Source organism: Moschus berezovskii, chromosome X (genome assembly GCF_049115385.1).
Source record: "Moschus berezovskii isolate FMDL1 chromosome X, NW_MosBer_1.0, whole genome shotgun sequence".
Lineage (NCBI taxonomy): Eukaryota > Metazoa > Chordata > Mammalia > Artiodactyla > Moschidae > Moschus > Moschus berezovskii.
The window spans coordinates 101,563,864-101,585,778 of record NC_142488.1 but is presented as its reverse complement, the minus strand read 5'-3'; the positions used below and the strand labels follow the sequence as shown (position 1 = coordinate 101,585,778).

Below are 21,915 nucleotides of genomic sequence, written 5' to 3'. Positions count from 1 at the left end.
ACCAAACTTCTTCCCATTCTCCAACCCTCCCTCCTCATTCTTTCCATTCCCCTGAGCAAAGATGAGTTTAGAACAGGCTGATCTCTAGGGAAACCAAATTCTGAAACAGCTGGCAAGGAAGGAGAAACAGCACATTAAAGGACTTGATAGGCAGTGCCCCGCCTCTGATTCACTGCTTCTAGGTTTCTTGTATTCCTAAACAAAGGAGCATGAGGGCTTCCCTTGTACAAGAGCACATTCTCTCAAGGAGCTGCTGTTTCTCAAGGCAGGTCAAGTGATTTGGGGCCAGTTACTTATAAGAGCCGGTGCCCATATGGCTGCCAGATCTGGGTCTCAGGGTTCAAGTTTGAGGTTTTCCTCCAAGTGGACCTTGAGAAACAGTGCTGATGGGGCTTGATTATTTGATCAGGTGCTGGAGGGCCAGGAAGAGGTTAATCCTAGGCTTCTGAACATTGAAGGATTGGCCACCCTAGCAAATATCTTAAAAGAAAGGAAAGTCAGGGCAAACTTGCAGGACTAGAAGCTGGATCCAGGGAGCTGTCCAACAGAGTAATCGATAGGGCGTGTGTCTTTTGTCAGTGTAAAATCCACATCTCAGTCAAACCCGGGGTGTTTTCTCTGTAATAATTTTCATAAAGCACCTGAATCACAAGTATGTCCACATTTCTACTAGCTGCTATCTTTTAAAGACCACCACGGATGCTCAGGCAGAATTCTGAATCCAGTGCCATTGTATTTGGAGCAAGGATTACAGTGTTCTTGTGTCTGATGTGAGAGATATCATGCACAGGTTTCTGTCTTCCCCAAATACATTTTTTAACATGTCTTGCTCAAAGAGTGGCCCTTGGTATTGATTTTCCTTCCTGGATTTGTGTGTGTGTGTGTGTGTGTGTGTGTGCACGCGTGAATACGTATATGTGTATTGTGGTGTGTGTTTTGATAATCTTAGCTGAATATATGTAATAAATACAATTTTGAAGACTGCAGCTTTCTTTTCTCTTGATCTTTTTGAGTTCTGCTAGATTGGACTCTTCTCATTTATCACTCTTGGGTGCAGTAGTAGTACTTCCTGGTGAATTTCTGGTGAGTGTGCAGAGTGTGACTAAGGCTCTTTTGCATTTATTCACATGTCACTTACAGTCACAGTCTGCTGTGGCCCTCAATGCCCTCTCAGTCCTGAGCACTGTGATTCAGTCAAGGAAATTCTAGGGTATTCCTGGGATAGCACTGAGAAGTGTGACCAGTTTTCCATCACCATTGGGCCAAATGGGAAAAGGCACAGATATGAAGAGGATAAAGAAAAAGGGTCTTTGGGACTTCCCTGGCGGTCCAGTGGTTGGTATTTTGTGCTTCCATTGCAGGGACCAGGGATTCAGTCCCTGGTGGGGGAACTAAGATCCCACATGCTGCATGATACAACCAAAAAAAGGGGGGGCAGTTGTTTTCGCTCCTATTTTTTTGTCCTTTTGCAACTACTCATGTAGGAATGGAGGATAAAAGTCTTTTACTTTGTTCACCTTTGGAAGAGGTTGAATGAATGATTAAAACAAATAATTTACACATTGCTTTACAAGAGACTTCAAATTGAAAAGTTTGGAAAGATCCCTGGGAGAAAAGTCGGATACATTGGGTTCTTGTCTTAGAGGCAGAAGATTATAAAAGGAAAATAATTTTTAGAATCAGATTTGGTTCAAATCCAAGTTCTGCCACCTGCTAGCTTGTGTGAACTTGGGGAAACCATTTAGGCCCCCCGAGCCTCAGTTGTTCATCTGTAAAGTGGGCATAACTGCTTTGAGGGTTAAATGAGACAATGAATATAAATTGTTTATTATTCTGCCTGGCACATTAGCAGTACTCAATAAAGGGTTGTAGTTTAGTCACTTAGTCATGTCCGACTCTTTGTGACCCCACGGACTGTAGCCAGTCAGGCTTCTCTGTCCATGGGATTCTCCAGGCAAGAATACTGGGGTGGGTTGCATTTCCTTCTCCAGCGGATCTTCCTGACCCAGGGATGGAAACTAGCTCTCCTGCCTTGGCAGGCAGGTTCTTTACCACTAGCGCCATCTGAAAATTCCAATAATGGTAGATATTACTATTAAGTTGGGGTAAAAGTTTTAGTTTTTCATAAGATGGTACTGAAAAACTTGAACGATCTTTTAGGCCAACCCAATATTTGAGTTATCCTAATTTATAGCTGGTTAAGCTACATGACTATATATTTCTTCTTATCATCACTGTGACTAATGTTCTCTCTTTTTAAGACAACCTTAAAAAACCCAAATTTATTACGGTTTAGTTTGCATACTGTAAAATTCACCAACTGAATTAAATGATTTTTAGAAAATTTACCAAGTGGTGAAACCATCATAATCTAATTTTATCCCATTTTCATCATCTCCAAAAGAAACACTGTACCAATTAGCAGTCACTGCCCACTTGCCATATTCTTTTCATCTCTGCTGCTAAGTCACTTCAGTCGTGTCCGACTCTGTGCGACCCCATAGACGGAAGCCCACCAGGCTCCCCCGTCCCTGGGATTCTCCATGCAAGAACACTGGAGTGGGTTGCCATTTCCTTCTCCAATGTGTGAAAGTGAAAAGTGAAAGTGAAGTCGCTCGGTCATGTCCGACTCTTAGCGACCCCACGGACTGCAGCCTACCAGGCTCAACCATCCATGGGATTTTCTAGGCAAGAGTACTGGAGTGGCTTGCCATTGCCTTCTCCGCTCTTCATCTCTAGATGACTACTTATCTTCCTATGTCTCTACAGATCTGCTGAGTCTGGATATTTTATAGAAATTGAAATCATAAACTATGTGGTTTCTATGACTGGCTTCTTTCACTTAGAAAATGCTTTCAAGGTTTGTATGGACAGAGAAGTCTGGTGGGCTATAGTCCATGGGGTTGCAAAGAGTTGGACAGGACTGAGCGACTTTCAGTCGTGTCCGACTCTGTGAGACCCCATCGACGGAAGCCCACCAGGCTCCCCCGTCCCTGGGATTCTCCAGGCAAGAACACTGGAGTGGGTTGCCATTGCCTTCTCCAGTGTGTGAAAGTAAAATGTGAAAGTGAAGTCGCTCAGTCGTGTCTGACCCTTAGTGATCCCACGGACTGCAGCCTACCAGGCTCCTCCATCCATGGGATTTTCTAGGCAATAGTACTGGAGTGGCTTGCCACTGCCTTCTCCGAACCAACTTATACCATGTATCAATACTTCACTCCTTTTTTAAAAATTTTTACTTTTTTGGATATACTGGGTGACATGTGGGATCTAATTCCTTGACCAGGGATCGAACCCAAGCCCTCTGCCTTGAAAGTGCAGAATCTTAACCACTAGACTGTTAGGGAAGTCTCCATTCCTTTTTTTAAAGGAATAATATTGTACCACATGTATAGAGCACACTTTGTATATCTATTGTAATATTCTTACCTGTAAAACGAGACTAGTAACACCTGCCTTCTGTATCTATTAGAGTGATTGTGAGGATAAAATTAGATAATAGATATGGAAACACATTGACAAGGTAAAGCTGCAGCTCCAAGGAACTATTATTATTCATGATATAATAATAATAATAATGCTAGTGAGAGGTTGGAATAGCTAGTGGCTCCCAAACCTGCCTGCTTTTCAGAATCTCTTAGGGCTTTAGAAAAATATCAATTCCTGGGCCACACCCAGGAATTGACTCAGAATCTCCAGCATGTGTTTTTACAGATTGCCCCAAGTGAACCTTACAAGCAGTTAAACTTGGGAAAGTACTAGAGTAAATGATCTTGATGGTCCCCTTTAGCTACCTACAATAGTGGGTATTCCTGGGAATACAGAAATCTTTTTGTTTTTTGACTTGTTTATCTTAAAGAAATAATGGAGCATAGAACATACTATGTTTCCAAATGGCCACATTATGAAATATTTAGCCTAAATAGAATGAAATGGAAACCAATTGGTAAATAATCACTATGGCCTTGTGGCAATCCTTTGTCTAATGACTCTCTAGTCTGTCTGCCGCTAGATACTGAAAGTAGTAAGGGGACCATTTTGGATCAAAGTCAGGTTATTGATGTCAGTTTTCCCACAGTTTGTTGGTTACATGAAAGGTCTTCGTAAAGCCATACAGAATGTGGCCATATTTGTATGAGCTGCATTACGAGTGGATCAGTGAATGAAATCCAAGAGTGGCTTTTTTTTTGTTTGTTTAGTCTTTCATTAGAGAATTGTTCTTCCCTCATGTACTAATTCCTTCCCCACTTCCTTGTATGTAAGTACCCAGATCAATCTTCATGGTATCATCTTGAGTATTATTATGCAGACCTTGGGACAAAATATTTAAATTGGTACGGTCTTGTTGAAAGATCTGTATGGTGACACTAGCTATGATCCACTTTTTTTGCCATAGCTCATTGTTCCAATGAGCAATGAGATGAAACCACTTTCTCACTAATTTATCTTCTAACTACTAAAGCAAGCACATTGCCGAAGAGGAGGATTTTAAGATACCTGATACATCACTAATAGATCTGATAATACGATAAAGTGCCATTTAATATTCTCCTTCTGGAGGGAGGAAGCCCAGGAAAAGAGGAGAAAGCCCAGACAGATGTGCTTTTTGCACTGAGAAAATATAAACATCTTTAATGTTTTTGGAAATGGAGTCCTCCTGAAAGTGAAGAGAGGTAGACATTAGATCATCTCGAGGCCACAGCTTGTTCCCTTCCTGCCCTTTCAGCTTTGCTTCCATGACTTCATTTCCTTACCCCCTTGCCCTGAAGCAGATTGTCTATTCCAGCAAATTGTCACCTTGCTTGGCTCTGAAGCCAGCTTTCCTTTTTGACTTCCAGCGGGTGGGAAGTAGCTCCTGGAAGCTGTGGCAGGAGTAGAAACCAGCTGTGTAAAGGTGCAGCACACCCCCCGCCCCCTGGCTCCAAGTGCCTGGCAGCTGGACCTGCAAGAAGCATCGAGCTCAGGCAGCACATGTTGCAGATGCTCACAAAATCAGAACAAGGAAACCCTGATCAAGAGAAGCAGCTCATTTGTTATCTTTCTGGAAGAGGAGAGTCCTTAGTAGGGGGCACCTATTTCTTTAACAGGCCATTACCATAACAACTCTGTCTCCCAAAGCCTGTTTGGGATGGAGAAGAGAAGAAAATTCCTTCTTATAGACCTTTAGGGCTGGAAGGAACTGAAATGTCACCTAGCACAATACTTTCCATTATAGACAGAAAAGCTGCGACTCAGATATTAAATGATTTGCCTGAGGTCAACACAACTTGTAAATGCCTGGCTGGGATTTCAATCTGTCTGACTTCCCCTCCACCATCACAAACATCCTGCCCTCTGTTGGGGGATGCAGAATATGGGTGAGGGTATGCATTATGGGGTCAGGGGTCTTATGGAAAATCTATACCTTCCCCTGAATTTTACTGTGAACCTAAAACTACTCTAGAAAAAGATAATCTTTAAAAATATTCTGCCCTCAGTGTGCACCAGCAGTGGCAGCAAGTGGCTTTGCTTTGTGTTAGACATAAAGTTACCACATTTGGCATTGAAGCAATCCTCTCAAGCATCAGGAAATATTATCTTTGAAGCAGGAGTCCCATGCAGTGCTCATATTCTATACGGATTATGGCACAGTTCCAAGATGGCTGCTTTTGCTGCTGCTGCTTTTCTTTCCTTTCCTTCAGCTTCTACTCCTCCTCTTTTCATCTCCTTTCTCTAAACTCGTTCTTCCTCCTTTCCCTCTTTGCTCTTCTAGTTCTCTCTCTATTCCTTCAGATCAGGGCCTTAATAATAGTGATGGCTGACATTTATCAAGTGCTTACTGTGTACCAGGCTGTGGGCTCAGCTTGAGCCCCAGAACAACCTTCAGAAGTAGATATTGTTATCATCGTCCCCACTTTGCAGACAAATAACTGAAGCAAAGGGGAGTTAAGTAATTTGCCCAAGGGTGCACAATAAGAAAATATTGGGGAACCCCATTCTGACTGACATCACATCAGCTGCTCTTTTTCCATTACTTCATTTTGGGGCCAAAGGGAAAGAGAGTGGAGAGACTAAAATGTACTGTTGGAAAGTGTTCAACATAGATTTGGCTGAGAGCTGGGCCCTCAGAAAAGTTCTTGGGTGCCATATGATACTATAGCTGTCTGCCATCATGTTCATTTTCATCTGGGGTGGTTAATCATACTCATAGTTCAGAGGCTTAAGAGGTTTAAGAGATGGAAGCAAAAAAAAAGTCTCGAGTCCTAACAGGGCTACACAGCTGACTCTCCAGAGGAGACTGTGGATGAGGGAAATCATAAATATATAGCCTCATGCATTTGCACACCACCAGTTGTCTGACAGAGTTTTAAAGTACATGACAAATTATGGAAAACATCTGACTCACAGGCAGTGACCTTTTGAAAGGTGCCCATGCATCTGGTAGAGTGGCAAGGCAAGAGGCCATTTCTAGCGTGTGGGGAATATTGGCTGTAAATATATGGAGGAATTGAAAGGGTCCCTTCATCCTTTAAGTCAAAAACTAAAGACCACACCCTCTAATCACTTCGGCTGGATTGAATTGGCCAGTGGGAGCCGGAGAAATTAGGGTTTCTTTTGGCTGAGGTCTTTGACTTCCCCATCCTGGCTGTGCATGCCAGCACGGAGTGTAGGAGGGGGCCTGTGCTGACCTACAAACCCAGCTCTTGGTCTCTTTGTCAAGACAGAACACTAGCAGCTCCTGGGACTCAGAACAGGGTTGGAAGTTCACCTTCCCCCTCCACACTCACATCTAAATGTCCTCAAAGGTGCCCTAGAGAATCTGACTGAATCTTCTCTCAGCACTAACTGAGAAATTTATTAATTAACATGACTTAAAGTCTTTGGTGCTACAGCACAGCAATCAATATTTGCACAAGGAGTGAATTTTATCAGCCTGGCTGAAATGTCTGCTTGGTTCTCCTGCTGAGACCAAAGGAAGAAGAGCCACCAGATTATAATTGTGTATAATGCTTTCTTTGCACCAGCTTGGGTTGATTTATTTATTTATTAAACATTTTTACTGATGAGTTAAACCTGATTAAATCACACTGGTTTTCTGCAGCTCGACCTCTGGATGAACTTTCGTATACCTTGAGACTAATGTGTTTTACCCAACAAATTCAGCCTTTTCCAATAGTTTCTCCCCCTCCAGGCTGAGCCTACCTCTTTTCTTTTCTCCAGCTTCTAGGTCCAGGTGTCTAGTCCCTTCCTCTTGCCTCTGGCCTCTGCCTTTCTTCCGCTGAATTAGTCATTTCCCCTGTGTTTGCATGCTCAGTCATTTCAGTCGTGTCTGAGTCTTTGCAACCCCATGGACTATAGCCTGCCAGGTTCCTCTGTCCATGGGATTCTCCAGGCAAGAATACTGGAGTAGGTTGTCAAGTCCTTCTCCAGGAGATGATCCTGACCCAGGGATCGAACCCACATCTCCTGCATTGCTGGCGATTTTTTACCACTGAGCCACTGGGGAAGCCCAGTCATTTCCTCCGGCCCATGGTAAATGTGAAAACTGCACTAGATCCCTCCGATCCATAAACCAGGCTGTATAATGTGTTTTCACATCTCCACCTCATTACTTGTGGCAGCCAAGGGTGAGCACTGGTGAAGACGGCCCTGAACACATAGAGCTAGCGTGTAGCATTTGGTAAGATGGAAAGATGGGGAGTGGGTAGTGAAAAGAGGGGAAAGCATTTCTCAAGCAAGAACTAGACTTGCAAACACAAGAAATAGTGTGAAATATATGTGTGTGTGTGTGTGTGTCCAGATTGTTAAATAGTTTTTCTACCTGCCTGTGGGGATGATCAGTAGAAGACAGTTAGACACATACATGCGTACGTTCACTACATTCACCACACACACACACACACACACACACACATTTCACATTTTAGTATTCTGCTGCTTAACTATATACTCTGTCCAAAGTACAGTCTGCCTTCTTGGCCTGTTTGCACTGTATGCCCAATATGCAAGGTTACTGTGGTCACTTAACTTGGAATAAACATGTATTAATTTTGAAAGTTCTCCCGAGTTCATAATATAACAAAGGCATGGGGCTGTGAGTCCAGAAATAGGATGGGACCATTAAGAAATAGAGACATGTTAATGGAAACTTACAATACCATATGTAAAATAGATAGCCAATGGGAATTTGCTATATGACTCAGGGAACTCAAACAGGGACTCTGTAACAACCTATAGGGGTGGGGTGGGGAAGGAGATGGGAGGGAGGTTCAGGAGGGAGGAGACACATGTATACCTATGGCTGATTCATGTTGATGTTTGGCAGAAACAAACAAAATTCTGTAAAGCAATTATTCTATCATATGTGAAATGAATCGCCAGTCCAGGTTCGATGCATGATACAGGGTGCTCGGGGCTGGTGCACTGGGATGACCCAGAGGGATGGAATGGGGAGGGAGGTGGGAGGGCGGTTCAGGATGGGGAACACATGTACACCCGGGGCGGATTCATGTCAATGTATGGCAAAACCAATACAATATTGTAAAGTAATTAGCCTCCAATTAAAATAAACAAATTTATATTTTAAAAAAGATAAATTAATTTAAAAAATAAAGAGACATGTTTAAAAACACTCCAGTAATGCCCCAGACATTAACACATATCCTGGAAGTTAATAGACATTTCAATTCCAGTAAAACAATGTCAAGCTTGAGAACCCCACTTGGTAGATTATACTTAGATATATTCATTGTCCTTGGGACCCTAAGCTTTATAGGATTTTTCACTAAGTATACCATTATAATGAAGACTATTTTGCTGATTACTTTCCCTTGAATTTGAATGAACCAAACTGTTAGAGAGCCTAATTAGGAATGGCACGTGAAGTTTGTTATTATCATCATTTCTCTAAAAATCCTACTCCAAGGTCAGTGTGTATTAGTCTTGTTAGAATAGTCCATGTACCTGCTACTAATCACCATGTATTTCTTCCCTTAGGGGAAAGCTATGTTTGCTCCTCAGACAACTTCTTTAAGAAGGTGGAGTACACCAAGAATGTCAATCCTAACTGGTCTGTCAATGTGAAGACATCTGCCAATATGAAAGCCCCTCAGTCCCTGGCCAGCAGCAACAGTGCCCAGGCCAGAGAGAACAAGGACTTTGTGCGCCCCAAGCTGGTGACCATCATCCGCAGTGGGGTGAAGCCTCGGAAGGCTGTGCGTGTGCTTCTGAACAAGAAGACAGCCCACTCTTTTGAGCAAGTCCTCACTGATATCACTGAAGCCATCAAACTGGAGACTGGGGTTGTCAAGAAACTCTACACTCTGGATGGAAAGCAGGTAGGTACTTTTTTTCCCAAATTACTCTTCATTTGTTCTGAATCCTCAGCTGACCATCTTAAACCTCAAACATCATTTTTGGTTGGGAGACCCTTCCTCCACCTCTCATTATCCCTACCTGATATGTTATGTCTCATTTGGAAGAAATGTCCATTCAGCAGACAATGCAATGGAACAGGAATCTGAAGCTTTGAAATGCAATCTGCTTCTGACTTAACAAGTAGAATGGTCACTTATTAGCTTCCTTATCTGCTAAGAAAAGATGTGTTGAAACCTAGGTCCTACACACTCTTTTGAATATGAATTTAGCTATTGCATGAGGCAACCTTGATTGTTCAATCTATGTGACTGGAAATGAGATTTGTGCACTCATTTCCTCTCTGCTATTCTTGAATTGGTATTCAACATCCATTCTGATGAAAAGAAGTTGAACTGACCACCGTTATTCTATGAAAGGAGTCATATATGGGGGAAGCACTGAAGTCCCTGGTTTGTTGTCTTTGCCTCACACAAGACTACATTTTTCCCTCTCTTTTCCATGTGACATAGCTGTCTTAATTTGGCTCCACTGATAGTTTCTGTGAGAAAGGGACTATTTCAGGGTCCTAAAATTAGCCCAAGAAAGATGCTGACATCTGTTCCTCTCCAAATCAGGTTCTGCATGTCATTGGTTATGTTACTAAAGTACCACCTATATTAATATCTGGGAAAGAATGCAGCCAGGCGTCTCCATCTGACAGATGCACCATTCTCTTGAGCATGGGAGCTGTAAATATATGACAAAAAATGTTCCAAGGAAAGTGGAACAGTGGCTGGTTCCTTTGCCTCTAAAGAGAATCCTGGTCCATCATCAAACAAGACAAGTGTGGATTATTATCAGTCCATACTTTCCACCTCTTAAAATACCTTTGGTGTTTGAACTATATAGATTCTAAAAAAAAAAAAAATTGATTCACTATATCAGAATGATGAGTGTTCAAATGCAGAGCTATGTCTCCTTCCATCATTTCTATTATATACTGTGCACTACAAGATTTTAAGTTGCTTAGAAAATGCAAATTCATGTACATAGTGATTTGGATAAATGTGTGCCTTCTATCTGTTCCCCACTATTTTGTGATCTGAGAGAAACCTGGAGGTATTGGTTGTATGTGATTTGTGTTGGTTGTACCAAAGCAATGGGTTTGTCTGCGATGGGAAAAGTTCTAACTCCTAAGTATCTGTCTAAAGAGTATCTGTTTTTTGAGGACCAAGTATATATTGAACAGGAACTGTCCAGGAATAGGAATACTCATCAGAAACCTCACCTCAGAGAAGTAGGGCCTAGGAATTTTATAATCAGTGGATCTTAGAGTTGAGGGTGAACTTAGAAGCCATGATATTTAATCTCCTTTCCATGGCAAGGATATAATCTACAACCATTTCAATTTCATAAAAGCCTATTTCACTGTTGAACAGCTGGAGTTTTTAGAAAGATTTTTCTAACATTAGGCATAATTCCGTTTCTGTGTATCTTCAGCCTCTTGAAGAAGTACAGGACAAATGCAAACCAGGAACATCAGACTGGGATTTAGAAGGCATAGTTTCTAATCTGGATATTGCCACTTACTCTGTGACCTTTGGCTAATCACGTAACTATTCTGATGCTCACACTTCTCTGCACAAAAGGGCTAATCGCACCTGCCCTTTCCATGCTCACAAGATTCTCATGAAGATCAAATGAAATCATCGATATGAAAGCAGTGTGGAAATCAAAACACACGATGTAAATATGTGTACATACAATTCATCATGAAGTGAGATAAAATATGTAAATTGTCAGACAATTTAAATACGTATTAATAAATGTTAGCCCTCTTTCCTCAACTTTACCTTTCTATCATTCTTACCACAAATTACCAGCATTTTATGGGATGTGCATACTGTTGGCTGTGCATTCCTTGCCATTCTGGGATTGTTTCTAATAATAATAATAACAAAAGACACCTCCACCCCCTAGGTAAGCAAGCTCCAGTCCAATGATGGTGGATTTTCATCCTATAGCAAGCTTTCCAACTCTTTTCAAGCATGGGTTCCCATTTCTTTGGGGAACACTTTACAAGATGTCAAGGTATGATATGGTGTGTGTACAGACACGTCAGGGAGGAGTGTGCAAGGGAGCAGAACAATGCCTTGGCAGACATCAGTGACTCTGCACTTACTGTTCGTTCTCTTTAAACTGTCTCCCTCTCCCTACTCTGACCGCTGGGGGTCATCTTTTAAGGTCTGGTCCCAATCTAATGTTATTTCTGTAAATTTCTCTGTCTCCATCATGCAAAGTTAAAGTAATTTTAATCTTTTTTAAAAAATGCTCACCTTCTGATACACAGTGGATGCTCTGTAAATGTCTGTTGATTGAATGGGTTGTTTGTGCTCAGTCTTTCAGTTGTGTCTTACTCTGCAACCCCATAGACCGTAGCCCACCAAGCCCCTCTGTCCATGGAATTTTCCAGGCAAGAATACTAGAGTAGGTTGCCATTTCCTTTTCCAGGAGATTTTCCCAGCCCAGGGATCAAACCCATGTCTCTTGGGTCTCCTGCATTGGCAAGTGGTTTCTTTACCACTAGTGCCAGACTACACTTAGGTCTATCAGAAGACATACTGGGCTTCCGAAGGGGTTCATATTCCACCTGGGAAGCTCCTATTACTTACTTAGAAGTCACTGAGGGCAGACTTTTAAAGAAGTTTTTTCCCAAAGTATATTCTGAGGACTGAACCCATTTCCCCACTCCTAGAAGCTCTTCATGAAAGGGTTTTGTGGTCAAATAAGATTGTGAAATGCTGCACATTATGTACCTTTCTTAGAGGCTCACATTGCCCATTGGCACATTAAATGTTCTGAGAAGTTCTGCAGAAAGGAAATCCGTTTAATTTAGACTCAGTATTTCCTAATCTGAAGCTTCCCTTGTAGATCAGTCAGTAAGGAATCTGCCTGCAATGCAGGAGACGTGGGTTGGGAAGATCCCCTGGAGAAGGAAATGGCAATCCACTCCAGTGTTCATGCCTGGAGAATTCCATGAACAGAGGAGCTCGGCAGTCTACAGTTCACGGAGCTGCAAGAGTTGAACATGACTTAGCGATCAAACCACATTTTTCAATCTTATTCAACCACAAACATATTTCATAGAATACACAGATACACACAGACACACACGACAGAGAGAGAGAGCACACTGTGAAATACTGTTTACAGAATATGCTGAGTGATTGGGAACTAACTGCTCTTACCTCACTGGTAAGATTGTCATACATAGGGTAACCCATAAATCAAACAGTGTTATATGGTTACAGCAAGGACATTAAATAAGAGAATTTAGGGGTAGGAGGACAAAACCTACTAATTACAAAATAGGTACTGAGTATACTGAAAGTGGGAGGCAAATTCAAAATTTTGGAGCCCAGCCCATTTCCCAATTCTAGTGATGACAGCCCTCATGTTAATACCTGTCAGTCACTTTGATTACTAGTAGGTATTCTTACTACTTGGGAATATGATCTTCCTCTGTGCATGCTGAAGGCACACGTGTTGCAATGACTTGGACTTGCTTGACTGAGATTCCATGCCTGTCTTTGGCTAAAAGTGGCACCAGGCAGAAATGATGAAGTATGGTCCAGGCTATTTGTTACGGAACGTTTTTATCATGAAGTCAGGACCATCGCTTGATTTCAATCTTGCTCTAACTGGATCCCAAATGGACCAAATCAAGCAATTTTCTGCCCCTTTGTTTAAATAATGATCAGTTAAAACAGCCCAGTTGATTATACCCAATTTATTGTTGCTTCTGTTCTCATGTGTACCATTTGACTGATTGGCTTCTGATGATTTACAAGCAGTCTGGACATGGCTCTCATCTCTTTCTCTCTGTTTTTATTTTGTTTGGATGTGCTTTTGGAGCCTTTGATCTTTTAAGGGCTTATGTTTTGCTGATGAAGAAGACCAGTTTCCTTTGAGATATTTGTGGTCTGTATAGACAGCGAAGCTGAAGTGAAAAAAGTCCAGGTGTTAGTCGCTTAGTCATGTCTGATTCTTTAGGACCCCATGGACTGTAGCCTGCTAGGCTCCTCTGTCCATGGAATTCTCCAGGCAAGAATACTGGAGTGGGTAACCATTTCCTTCTCCAGGGATCTTCCTGACCCAGGGATTGAACCCAGGCCTTCTGCAGTGCAGGTGGATTCTTTACTGTCTGAGCCACCAGGGAAGCTCAGATGGGGAAGCTAGCCATCACTAATAGGACGAGGTCCCAGTTTATTCCTCACTTCAATAAGAAATTGCTAATGGAATAGGAGTAGTTGGTAGGGCCCTGGCTATTCCCAGGGGCTATAATGGATTTCTAGGCAGTCAGGGCTTCCCTGGTGGCTCAGACAGTAAAGAATCCACCTGAAATGCAGGAGACCTGGGTTTGGTCCCTCTGTTGAGAAGATCCTCTGGAGAACAGAATGTCTACCCACTCCAGTATTCTGGCCTAGAGAATTACATGGACAGAGGAGCCTGGCAGGTTACATTTCATGGGGTCACAAAGAGTTGGACACGACTGAGCAGCTTTCACTTCATTTCAGGGAAAACATGATGAAGGGTTGGATGGTGATATGTATTAGTTCACTATCAGGTGAGGTTGTACTTTTGATTCCTGGAGTGGTTGCGGTGTGTTGACAAAATTCAGTTCAGTTCAGTTCAGTTGCTCAGTTGTGTCTGACTCTTTGCGACCCCATGAACCGCAGTACGCCAGGCCTCCCTGTCCATCACCAACTCCCGGAGTTCACCCAAACCCATGTCCATCGAGTTGGTGATGCCATCCAACCATCTCATCCTCTGTCATCCCATTCTCCTCCTACCCTCAATCTTTCCCAGCATCAGGGTCTTTTCAAATAAGTCTGCTCTTCGCATCAGGTGGCCAAAGTATTGGAGTTTCAGCTTCAACATCAGTCCTTCCAGTGAACACCCAGGACTGATCTCCTTTAGGATGGACTGGTTGGATCTCCTTGCAGTCCAAATGACTCTCAAGAGTCTTCTCCAACATCACAGTTCAAAAGCATCAATTCTTCAGCAATCAGCTTTCTTCACAGTCCAACTCTCACATCCATACTTGACCACTGGAAAAACAATAGCCTTGACTAGACGGATCTTTGTTGGCAAAGTAATGTCTCTGCTTTTTAATATGCTATCTAGGTTGGTCATAACTTTCCTTCCAAGGAGTAAGCATCTTTTAATTTCATGGCTTCAATCACCATCTGCAGTGATTTTGGAGCCTAGAAAAATAAAGTCAGTCACTATTTCCACTGTTTCCCCATCTATTTGCCATGAAGTGATGGGACCAGATACAATGATCTTAGTTTTCTGAATGTTGAGCTTTAAGCCAACTTTTTCACTCTCCTCTTTCACTTTCATCAAGAGGCTCTTTAGTTCTTCACTTTCTGCCATAAAGGTGGTGTCATCTGCATATCTGAGGTTATTGATATTTCTCCCAGCAATCTCGATTCCCGCTTGTGCTTCCTCCAGCCCAGCGTTTTTCATGATGTACTCTGCATATAAGTTAAATAAGCAGGGTGACAATATACAGCCTTGATGTACTCCTTTTCCTATGTGGAACCAATCTTGTTCCATGTCCAGTTCTAACTGTTGCTTCCTGACCTGCATACAGGTTTCTCAAGAGGCAGGTCAGGTGGTCTGGTATTCCCATCTCTTTCAGAATTTTCCACAGTTTATTGTGATCCACAAAGTCAAAGGCTTTGGCATAGTCAATAAAGCAGAAATAGATGTTTTTCTGGAACTGTCTTGCTTTTTCAATGATCCAGCGGATGTTGGCAATTTGATCTCTGGTGCCTCTGCCTTTTCTAAAACCAGCTTAAACATCTGGAAGTTCACGGTTCATGTATTAAATTATCCAACTATTAATTTCTATAATCAAGCCACGTGTTGACCTTTATGGTTAAATGCCATTGACACACAAAAACTAGAACCCAAATTTCTGGTTCATTTGGTCTAGCCTTGAAGTCATTTCCATTAAGCACAGGGCATGGTGATTCTGTTAGAGATTCAGAGCTTTAATAATAGACTTTTAGCTGCAGCTGTTTCTCACACCATCCATTTTCATGTTATACTTACTGGCATCTCTAGTCTCAGTTTTGTCCACGTCTAGGTTCTATACAGTCACAGATTCCCTATGGCCTCAACATGCTTGCCTAAGGGGTAAGTATGGCCTTTAGTATTTGTGTTAGTCTTGTTAGGCCAATTTTTTAAATTAGATGAATTTATTTTCTGTTTCTGTCTATATCTTTCTAGTACCAACTACTTGAACCAGGAATTTTAGGTCTCAGAATAACAGAAAATAGGTTTAAAGGATTCCCAGATTACCCAGAGCCTTGGAAGCTAGAACAGGAATTTTAAGAAATGTTTTGAATAATAAGATGGTAGAATAGGAAAATGAGAGCACAAAAGGGTATTTGAACTGCTGTTAAGTATTCCAGGAAAGACTTTCCCCTTCCATCTTGCTATGCTAAATAACTGGGTGCTGGAAGCACAAAGGTAATTGCAGGCAACACAGGAAGACTAGTTGGATTTAACCTTGGAAATGTTGAACGCATTTCCCAAGGTAGATATATCTTTATTTTGCTTGTGTAGGCATTTCTTCTCCATGCTCCCCCCTCTCCCCTGCATCTCAGCCCCCTCCAGCCACATCTGGTCTTAGTTATACTCCTTGGCCTTCAGGTCTCCCATAGCCAACCTCTCTCCCCTCCTAGTGCTATATCCTGTCAATCAACGTTGGGCTCAATAGAAAAGGCCACATGGACATAAATTATGCCCCAAAAGGGAGGTCATTTATCATTGACCTTCACTTAACAAAACCAAGGCTGGAAAGGTAATGTTTGTATTACCTAAAGTTCCCTCTCCTCAACCTTCCACAAATTGGATTCCTGGAGACAGGTTTTGAGAGGATTGGCTTAAGCATGAAATAGAAAATAGCAGAGAAGTGGAGCCAGGCTGGGCCCTTTGAAAGGAGATGGTTTGCAAACTACTTTGCCATATGCAGTATAGACTTCAAGCTGTCTCATACCAAGGTAGATTTTGTACTTTAAAAGCAGGCTTAAGGGGATTCCTTGCCAGTCCAGTGGTTAGGACTTGGCATTTTCACTGCCAGGGCCCGGGTTCAATCCCTGGTCAAAGGGCTAAGATCCCAAAAACCACTTGGTATAGCACCCTTTCCTCTTAAAAAGGAGGTCTTAAGATGGAAGTGGCCCAACATCAAATATACTGATCTTCTGGAAAGAAAGGACAAAGTATAGTCTGGTGATTGGTTATTTCTTCAGTAATTTATCATCTTCAGTTCAATTCAGTCGCTCAATCATGTCCAACTCATTGTGACCCCATGGACTGCAGCATGCCAGGCCTCCCTGTTCATCACCAACTCCTGGAGATTACTCAAACTCATGTCCATTGAGTCGGTGATGCCATCCAACCATCTCATTCTCTGTCGTCCCCTTCTCCTCTCACCCTCAATCTTTCCCAGCATCAGGGTTTTTCAAATGAGTCAGCTCTTCATATCAGGTAACATCAGTCCTACCAATAAACAATCAGGACTGATTTCCTTTAGGATGGACTGGTTGGATCTCTTTGCAGTCCAAGGGACTCTCAAGAGTCTTCTCCAACACCACAGTTCAAAAGCATCAATTCTTCGGCGCCCAGCTTTCTTTACAGTTCAACTCTCCAAATCTCATACATACTGAAAAAACCATAGCCTTGACTAGATCGACCTTTGTTGGCAAAGTAATGTCTCTGCTTTTTAATATGCTGTCTAGGTTGGTCATAACTTTCCTTCCAAGGAGGAAATGTCTTTTAATTTCATGGCTTCAGTCACCATCTGCAGTAATTTTGAAGCCCAAAAAAATAAAGTCTGACACTGTTTCCACTGTTTCTCTATCTATTTGCCATCAAGTGATGGGACCAGATGCCATGATCTTAGTTTTCTGAATGTTGAGCTTTAAGCCAACATTTTCACTCTCCTCTTTCACTTTCATCAAGAGACTTTTTAGTTCTTCTTCATTTTCTGCCATAAAGGTGGTGTTATCTGCATATCTGAGGTTATTGATATTTCTCCTGGAAATCATGATTCCAGCTTGTGCTTCTTCCATCCCAGCATTCCTCATGATGTACTCTGCATGTAAGTTAAATAAGCAGGGTGACAATATACAGCCTTGACGTACTCCTTTTCCTATGTGGAACAAGTCTGTTGTTCCATGTCCAGTTCTAACTGTTGCTTCTTGACCTGAATACAGATTTCTCAAGCGGCCAGTCAGGTGGTCTGGTATTCCCATCTCTTCCAGAATTTTCCACAGTTTATTGTGATCCACACAGTCAAAGGCTTTGTCATAGTCAATAAAGCAGAAATAGATGTTTTCCTTGAACTCTCTTGCTTTTTTGATGATCCAGCAGATGTTGGCAATTTGATCTCTTGTTCCTCTGCCTTTTCTAAAACCAGCTTGAACATCTGGAAGTTCACGGTTCATGTATTGCTGAAGCCTGGCTTGGAGAATTTTGAGCATGACTTTACTAGCGTGTGAGATGAGTGCAATTGTGCGGTAGTTTGAGCATTCTTTGGCATTGCCTTTCTTTGGGATTGGGATGAAAACTGACCTTTTCCAGTCCTGTGGCCACTGCTGAGTTTCCAAATTTGCTGGCATATTGAGTGCAGCACATTCAGAGCATCATCTTTCAGGATTTGAAATAACTCAACTGGAATTCCATCACCTCCACTAGCTTCGTTCTTAGTGATTCTTTCTAAGGCCCACTTGACTTCACATTCCAGGATGTCTGGCTCTAGGTGAGTGATCACACCATCGTGAATATCTGTGTCATGAAGATCTTTTTTGTACAGTTCTTCTGTGTATTCTTGCCACCTCTTCTTAGTATCTTCTGCTTCTGTTAGGTCCCTACCATTTCTGTCCTTTATTGAGCCCATCTTTGCATGAAATGTTCCCTTGGTATCTCTAATTTTCTTGAAGAGATCTCTAGTCTTTCTCATTCTATTGTTTTCCTCTGTTTCTTTGCACTGATCATTGAGGAAGGCTTTCTTATCTCTCCTTGCTATTCTTTGGAACTCTGCATTCAAATGGGTATATCTTTCCTTTTCTGCTTTGCTTTTGGCTTCTCTTCTTTTCACAGCTATTTGTAAGACCTCCTCAGACAGCCATTTTGCCTTTTTGCATTTCTTTTTCTTGGGGATGGTCTTGCTCCCTGTCTTCTGTAGTGTCACGCACCTCCATCCATAGTTCATCAGGCACTCTATCAGATCTAATTTATCATCTTAGAGTTTTATTGTTGATGAAATGCTGTAGGCTCTGAGCAGTGATGGAGCTGGGGCTTGGTCATTTCAATCAAAACTTTGACACAGTGTTCCAATCTCTCACACTGACTAGTCTATCAATATACAACATTCAGCAGATGGAAAGAGCCTGAAACTGGGATTCAAAGACCTGAGTTCTAGTCTTCACTCTATTTTCCACTAGTTATATCTTCTGGGAGCCAATCAAATCTCTTTTCTGGACCTCAGTTTTTGAGATAAGTACATGACCTACAAGAGTATTTCTAGCTCCATGTTAACAGAGTAGTCATCTTACAGTTGCTTCTGTTTAGGTATTTTTAACCAAGCTGCTACTCTTCTCAAAGCCCTCCACCTCTCTATGCTCCTAGTCTCTCCAACCTGATATAGTAATCACCTTGGTGTATATGATATTTTCTAGGATGGTTCCTAAAGGGACTTACACAGTTCCTATATTCAGATCTTTCAGTGTCTGTGATGACATAACCAGAGAATATTTTCAAACGTAACTTTGATTTGACTTCCTTTTCTTAACAATGTGGATGATATGAGAAGCAGAGGGTGGAGGAATCACTAAACAAAACGAGATAAAAGCCAGCTTGCTAATTATTGCACGCATTTGACAGTGCCATCATTAAGGCATCTTCAACATAGTGGTGCTATTTTCAGTGCAGAAAAGGAATATTGCCAATGGGAGAGGTTAGCATCAGAGCTATTTCTTAAGTAATCAGAAGAATCATTAAGTGGGAGTTTATCAGGGAGTTGATTCCATGAACAACCTTTGAAGTAACTGGCCTCTTGTTTTTAGTTCTTTATTTTCGTCTTTCCCATTATTGCCATTGCCTCAAAGTGAAAGACAATTCATTGTCTCCAAATGCAGTTTTTAAAATAGCTTTATTGAGATATAAACCTTTGTGTGTACTTAGTCGCTCAGCTGTGTCTGGCTCTTTGCAACCCCATGGCCTATCTCCCGCCAGGCTCCTCTGCCTATGGGATTCTCCAGGCAAGAATACTGGAGTGGGTTGCATGCCCTCCTCTAGGGGATCTTACCGACCCAGATATTGAACCCAGATCTCCTGCATATAAACCTCATACCATACAATTCACCCAATTCAAGTGCACAATCCAATAGCTTTTAGTATATTCAGACAGTTGTGTATCCGTCACCAGGATCAATTTTAGAAAATTTTTATCATCATGAAAAGAAACTCTACACCCTTTAGATGTCATGGTCCAATCCCCCAACCACCCCTTTCTCCAGGCAATCACTTACCTACTTTCTGTCTCTTCAGATTTGCTCATTCTGGACTTTTAATATGAATGAAATCATGCCACATGTGGTCTGTTATGGCTGGCTTCTTTACTTAGCATATTTTCAAGGTTCATCATGTTGTAGCATAGCACTATTTCATTCCTCTTTATGGCTGAATAATATATTATTATAAGAGGATATACTACATTTTATTTATTTATTATTGAATGGAAATTTGAGTTGTTTCAACCTTTTGTTATTATGAATAAAGCTGCTATGAACATTCATGCTTAGATTTTTATGTGGACTTATGTCTTTATTTATCTTGGATAAACACCTAGGAATAGTATTGATGGGTTGCATAGTATGTTTATGTTTAAAATTTTAAAAAATAACCAGACTATTTTCTAAAATGGCTGTACCATTTTACATCCCTACTAGCAATGTATGAGAATTCTTCACAACTTGCCAACACTTGTTATTGTCTATCTTTTTATGAGTCATTCTAGTGGATATAAAATGGTATCTCATTGTGGTTTTTTTTATTTGCTTGTCCCTAATAACTAATGGTATCAAATATATTTTCACATGCTTATTGGACATTTGTGTATCTTCTTTGTTAAAATGTCTATTTAGATCTTTTCCATTTAACAATTAAATTATTTCCTTATTATTGAGTTATAAGAATTTTTTATATATTCTGGATACGTCTTATTTCACATAATTTCCAAATATTTTCTCCCAGTCTGTAGTATGTGTTTCCATCTTTTAAATGGTTGTCTTGATTTTTCAAGAGTGAATTTTTTTATTTTGCTGAAATCCAATTTATTAATTTTTGTGTATCACGTGAGTTAAAGGTCAAAGTTTTTTTTGCTTCCTTCTTTTCTTCATTCCTCCCTCCCTGTCCCTCTTTCTTTCTGTCTGGTCTTTCTTTTTTTGCAAGTGTATATCCAACATTTCCAGCACCATTTGTAGAAAAGATAAGACAGATTTTTTTTAAATGTGAGTTTAATCCAAGAGTTAGAAATAGCAATGACCCATATATCTGGCAAGTACCTTGACTTCAAAAGTTTGCAGCCAAATTCTGTGAAATTTTCTCTTCCAAGAACTTTGGATGTGAACTAACAGCACAGAAGTTTCTCGTGTATAGATGTTCTGGAACAGTAACTCAATCCAAAGCTATAACAGTGAGGTTGGCTAAGCCTCATTAAGTAGGAAAAATATAAGAGGGCTCAAGAGAACTAAAAGGACCTGTTGTCCCTTGGCAGTGCCCCCCATGCTCTAGACTCATGGTGTTCTCATCCCGCACCCATCCAAGCTTGCTTGTCCCACGTTGTATCCCTTCAGGGTGGTGTTACACAGGATTGGGCCTGGGCAGTAGGGAGATGCCAAGAATTGCTTGGATTACTTTTTTGGGGAAAAGCTTAATTAAGATATAATTCACATACCATATATTTCACCCATTCAAAATATACAATTCAATGATTTTTTAGTGTATTCATAGACATGTTGCAGGCATTACCATAGTCAATTTTTAAACATTTCATCACCTCAAAAAGAAATCGTGTTAACTTTTAGCTACCTCTCCTCTACCTCCTATTTCTCCTAGCCCTAAGCAAGCATTAATCTACTTTCTGTGTCTATAGATTTGCCTTCTCTGGACATTTTATGCAGATGAATCATGTAGTCTTTTGTGACTGGTTCTGTTCACTTAACATAATGTTTTAGGCTCATCTATGTTGTATTATATATTTGGATTTCATTTCTTTGTATGCATGAATCATATTCCATTATATGATTCCATTATATGATTTATATTCCACATTTTATGTACCCATTCATTGGTTGATGGACATTTGAGTTGTTTCCATCTTTTGACTATTATTACTAATGTTGCTATGAGCATATGTGTGTAAGTTTTTGAGTGGCCTTATATTTTTATTTCTCTTGAAGATATACCTAGTAATACAATTCTTGGGTGCTGGGGTTTTTC

At 41.2% G+C, this 21,915-nt stretch overlaps 1 protein-coding gene across 1 annotated transcript in view; it reads left to right on the top strand.

Moving 5' to 3' along the window:
• The window catches only part of DCX (doublecortin), a 159,483-nt gene that overhangs the window by 1,390 nt on the left and 136,178 nt on the right, over positions 1-21,915 (top strand). The window contains exon 2 of the mRNA XM_055393396.2: positions 8,977-9,317. Within this exon, the coding sequence (XP_055249371.2) occupies positions 8,977-9,317 (341 nt within the window). The remainder of the gene's footprint in view (positions 1-8,976; positions 9,318-21,915) is intronic.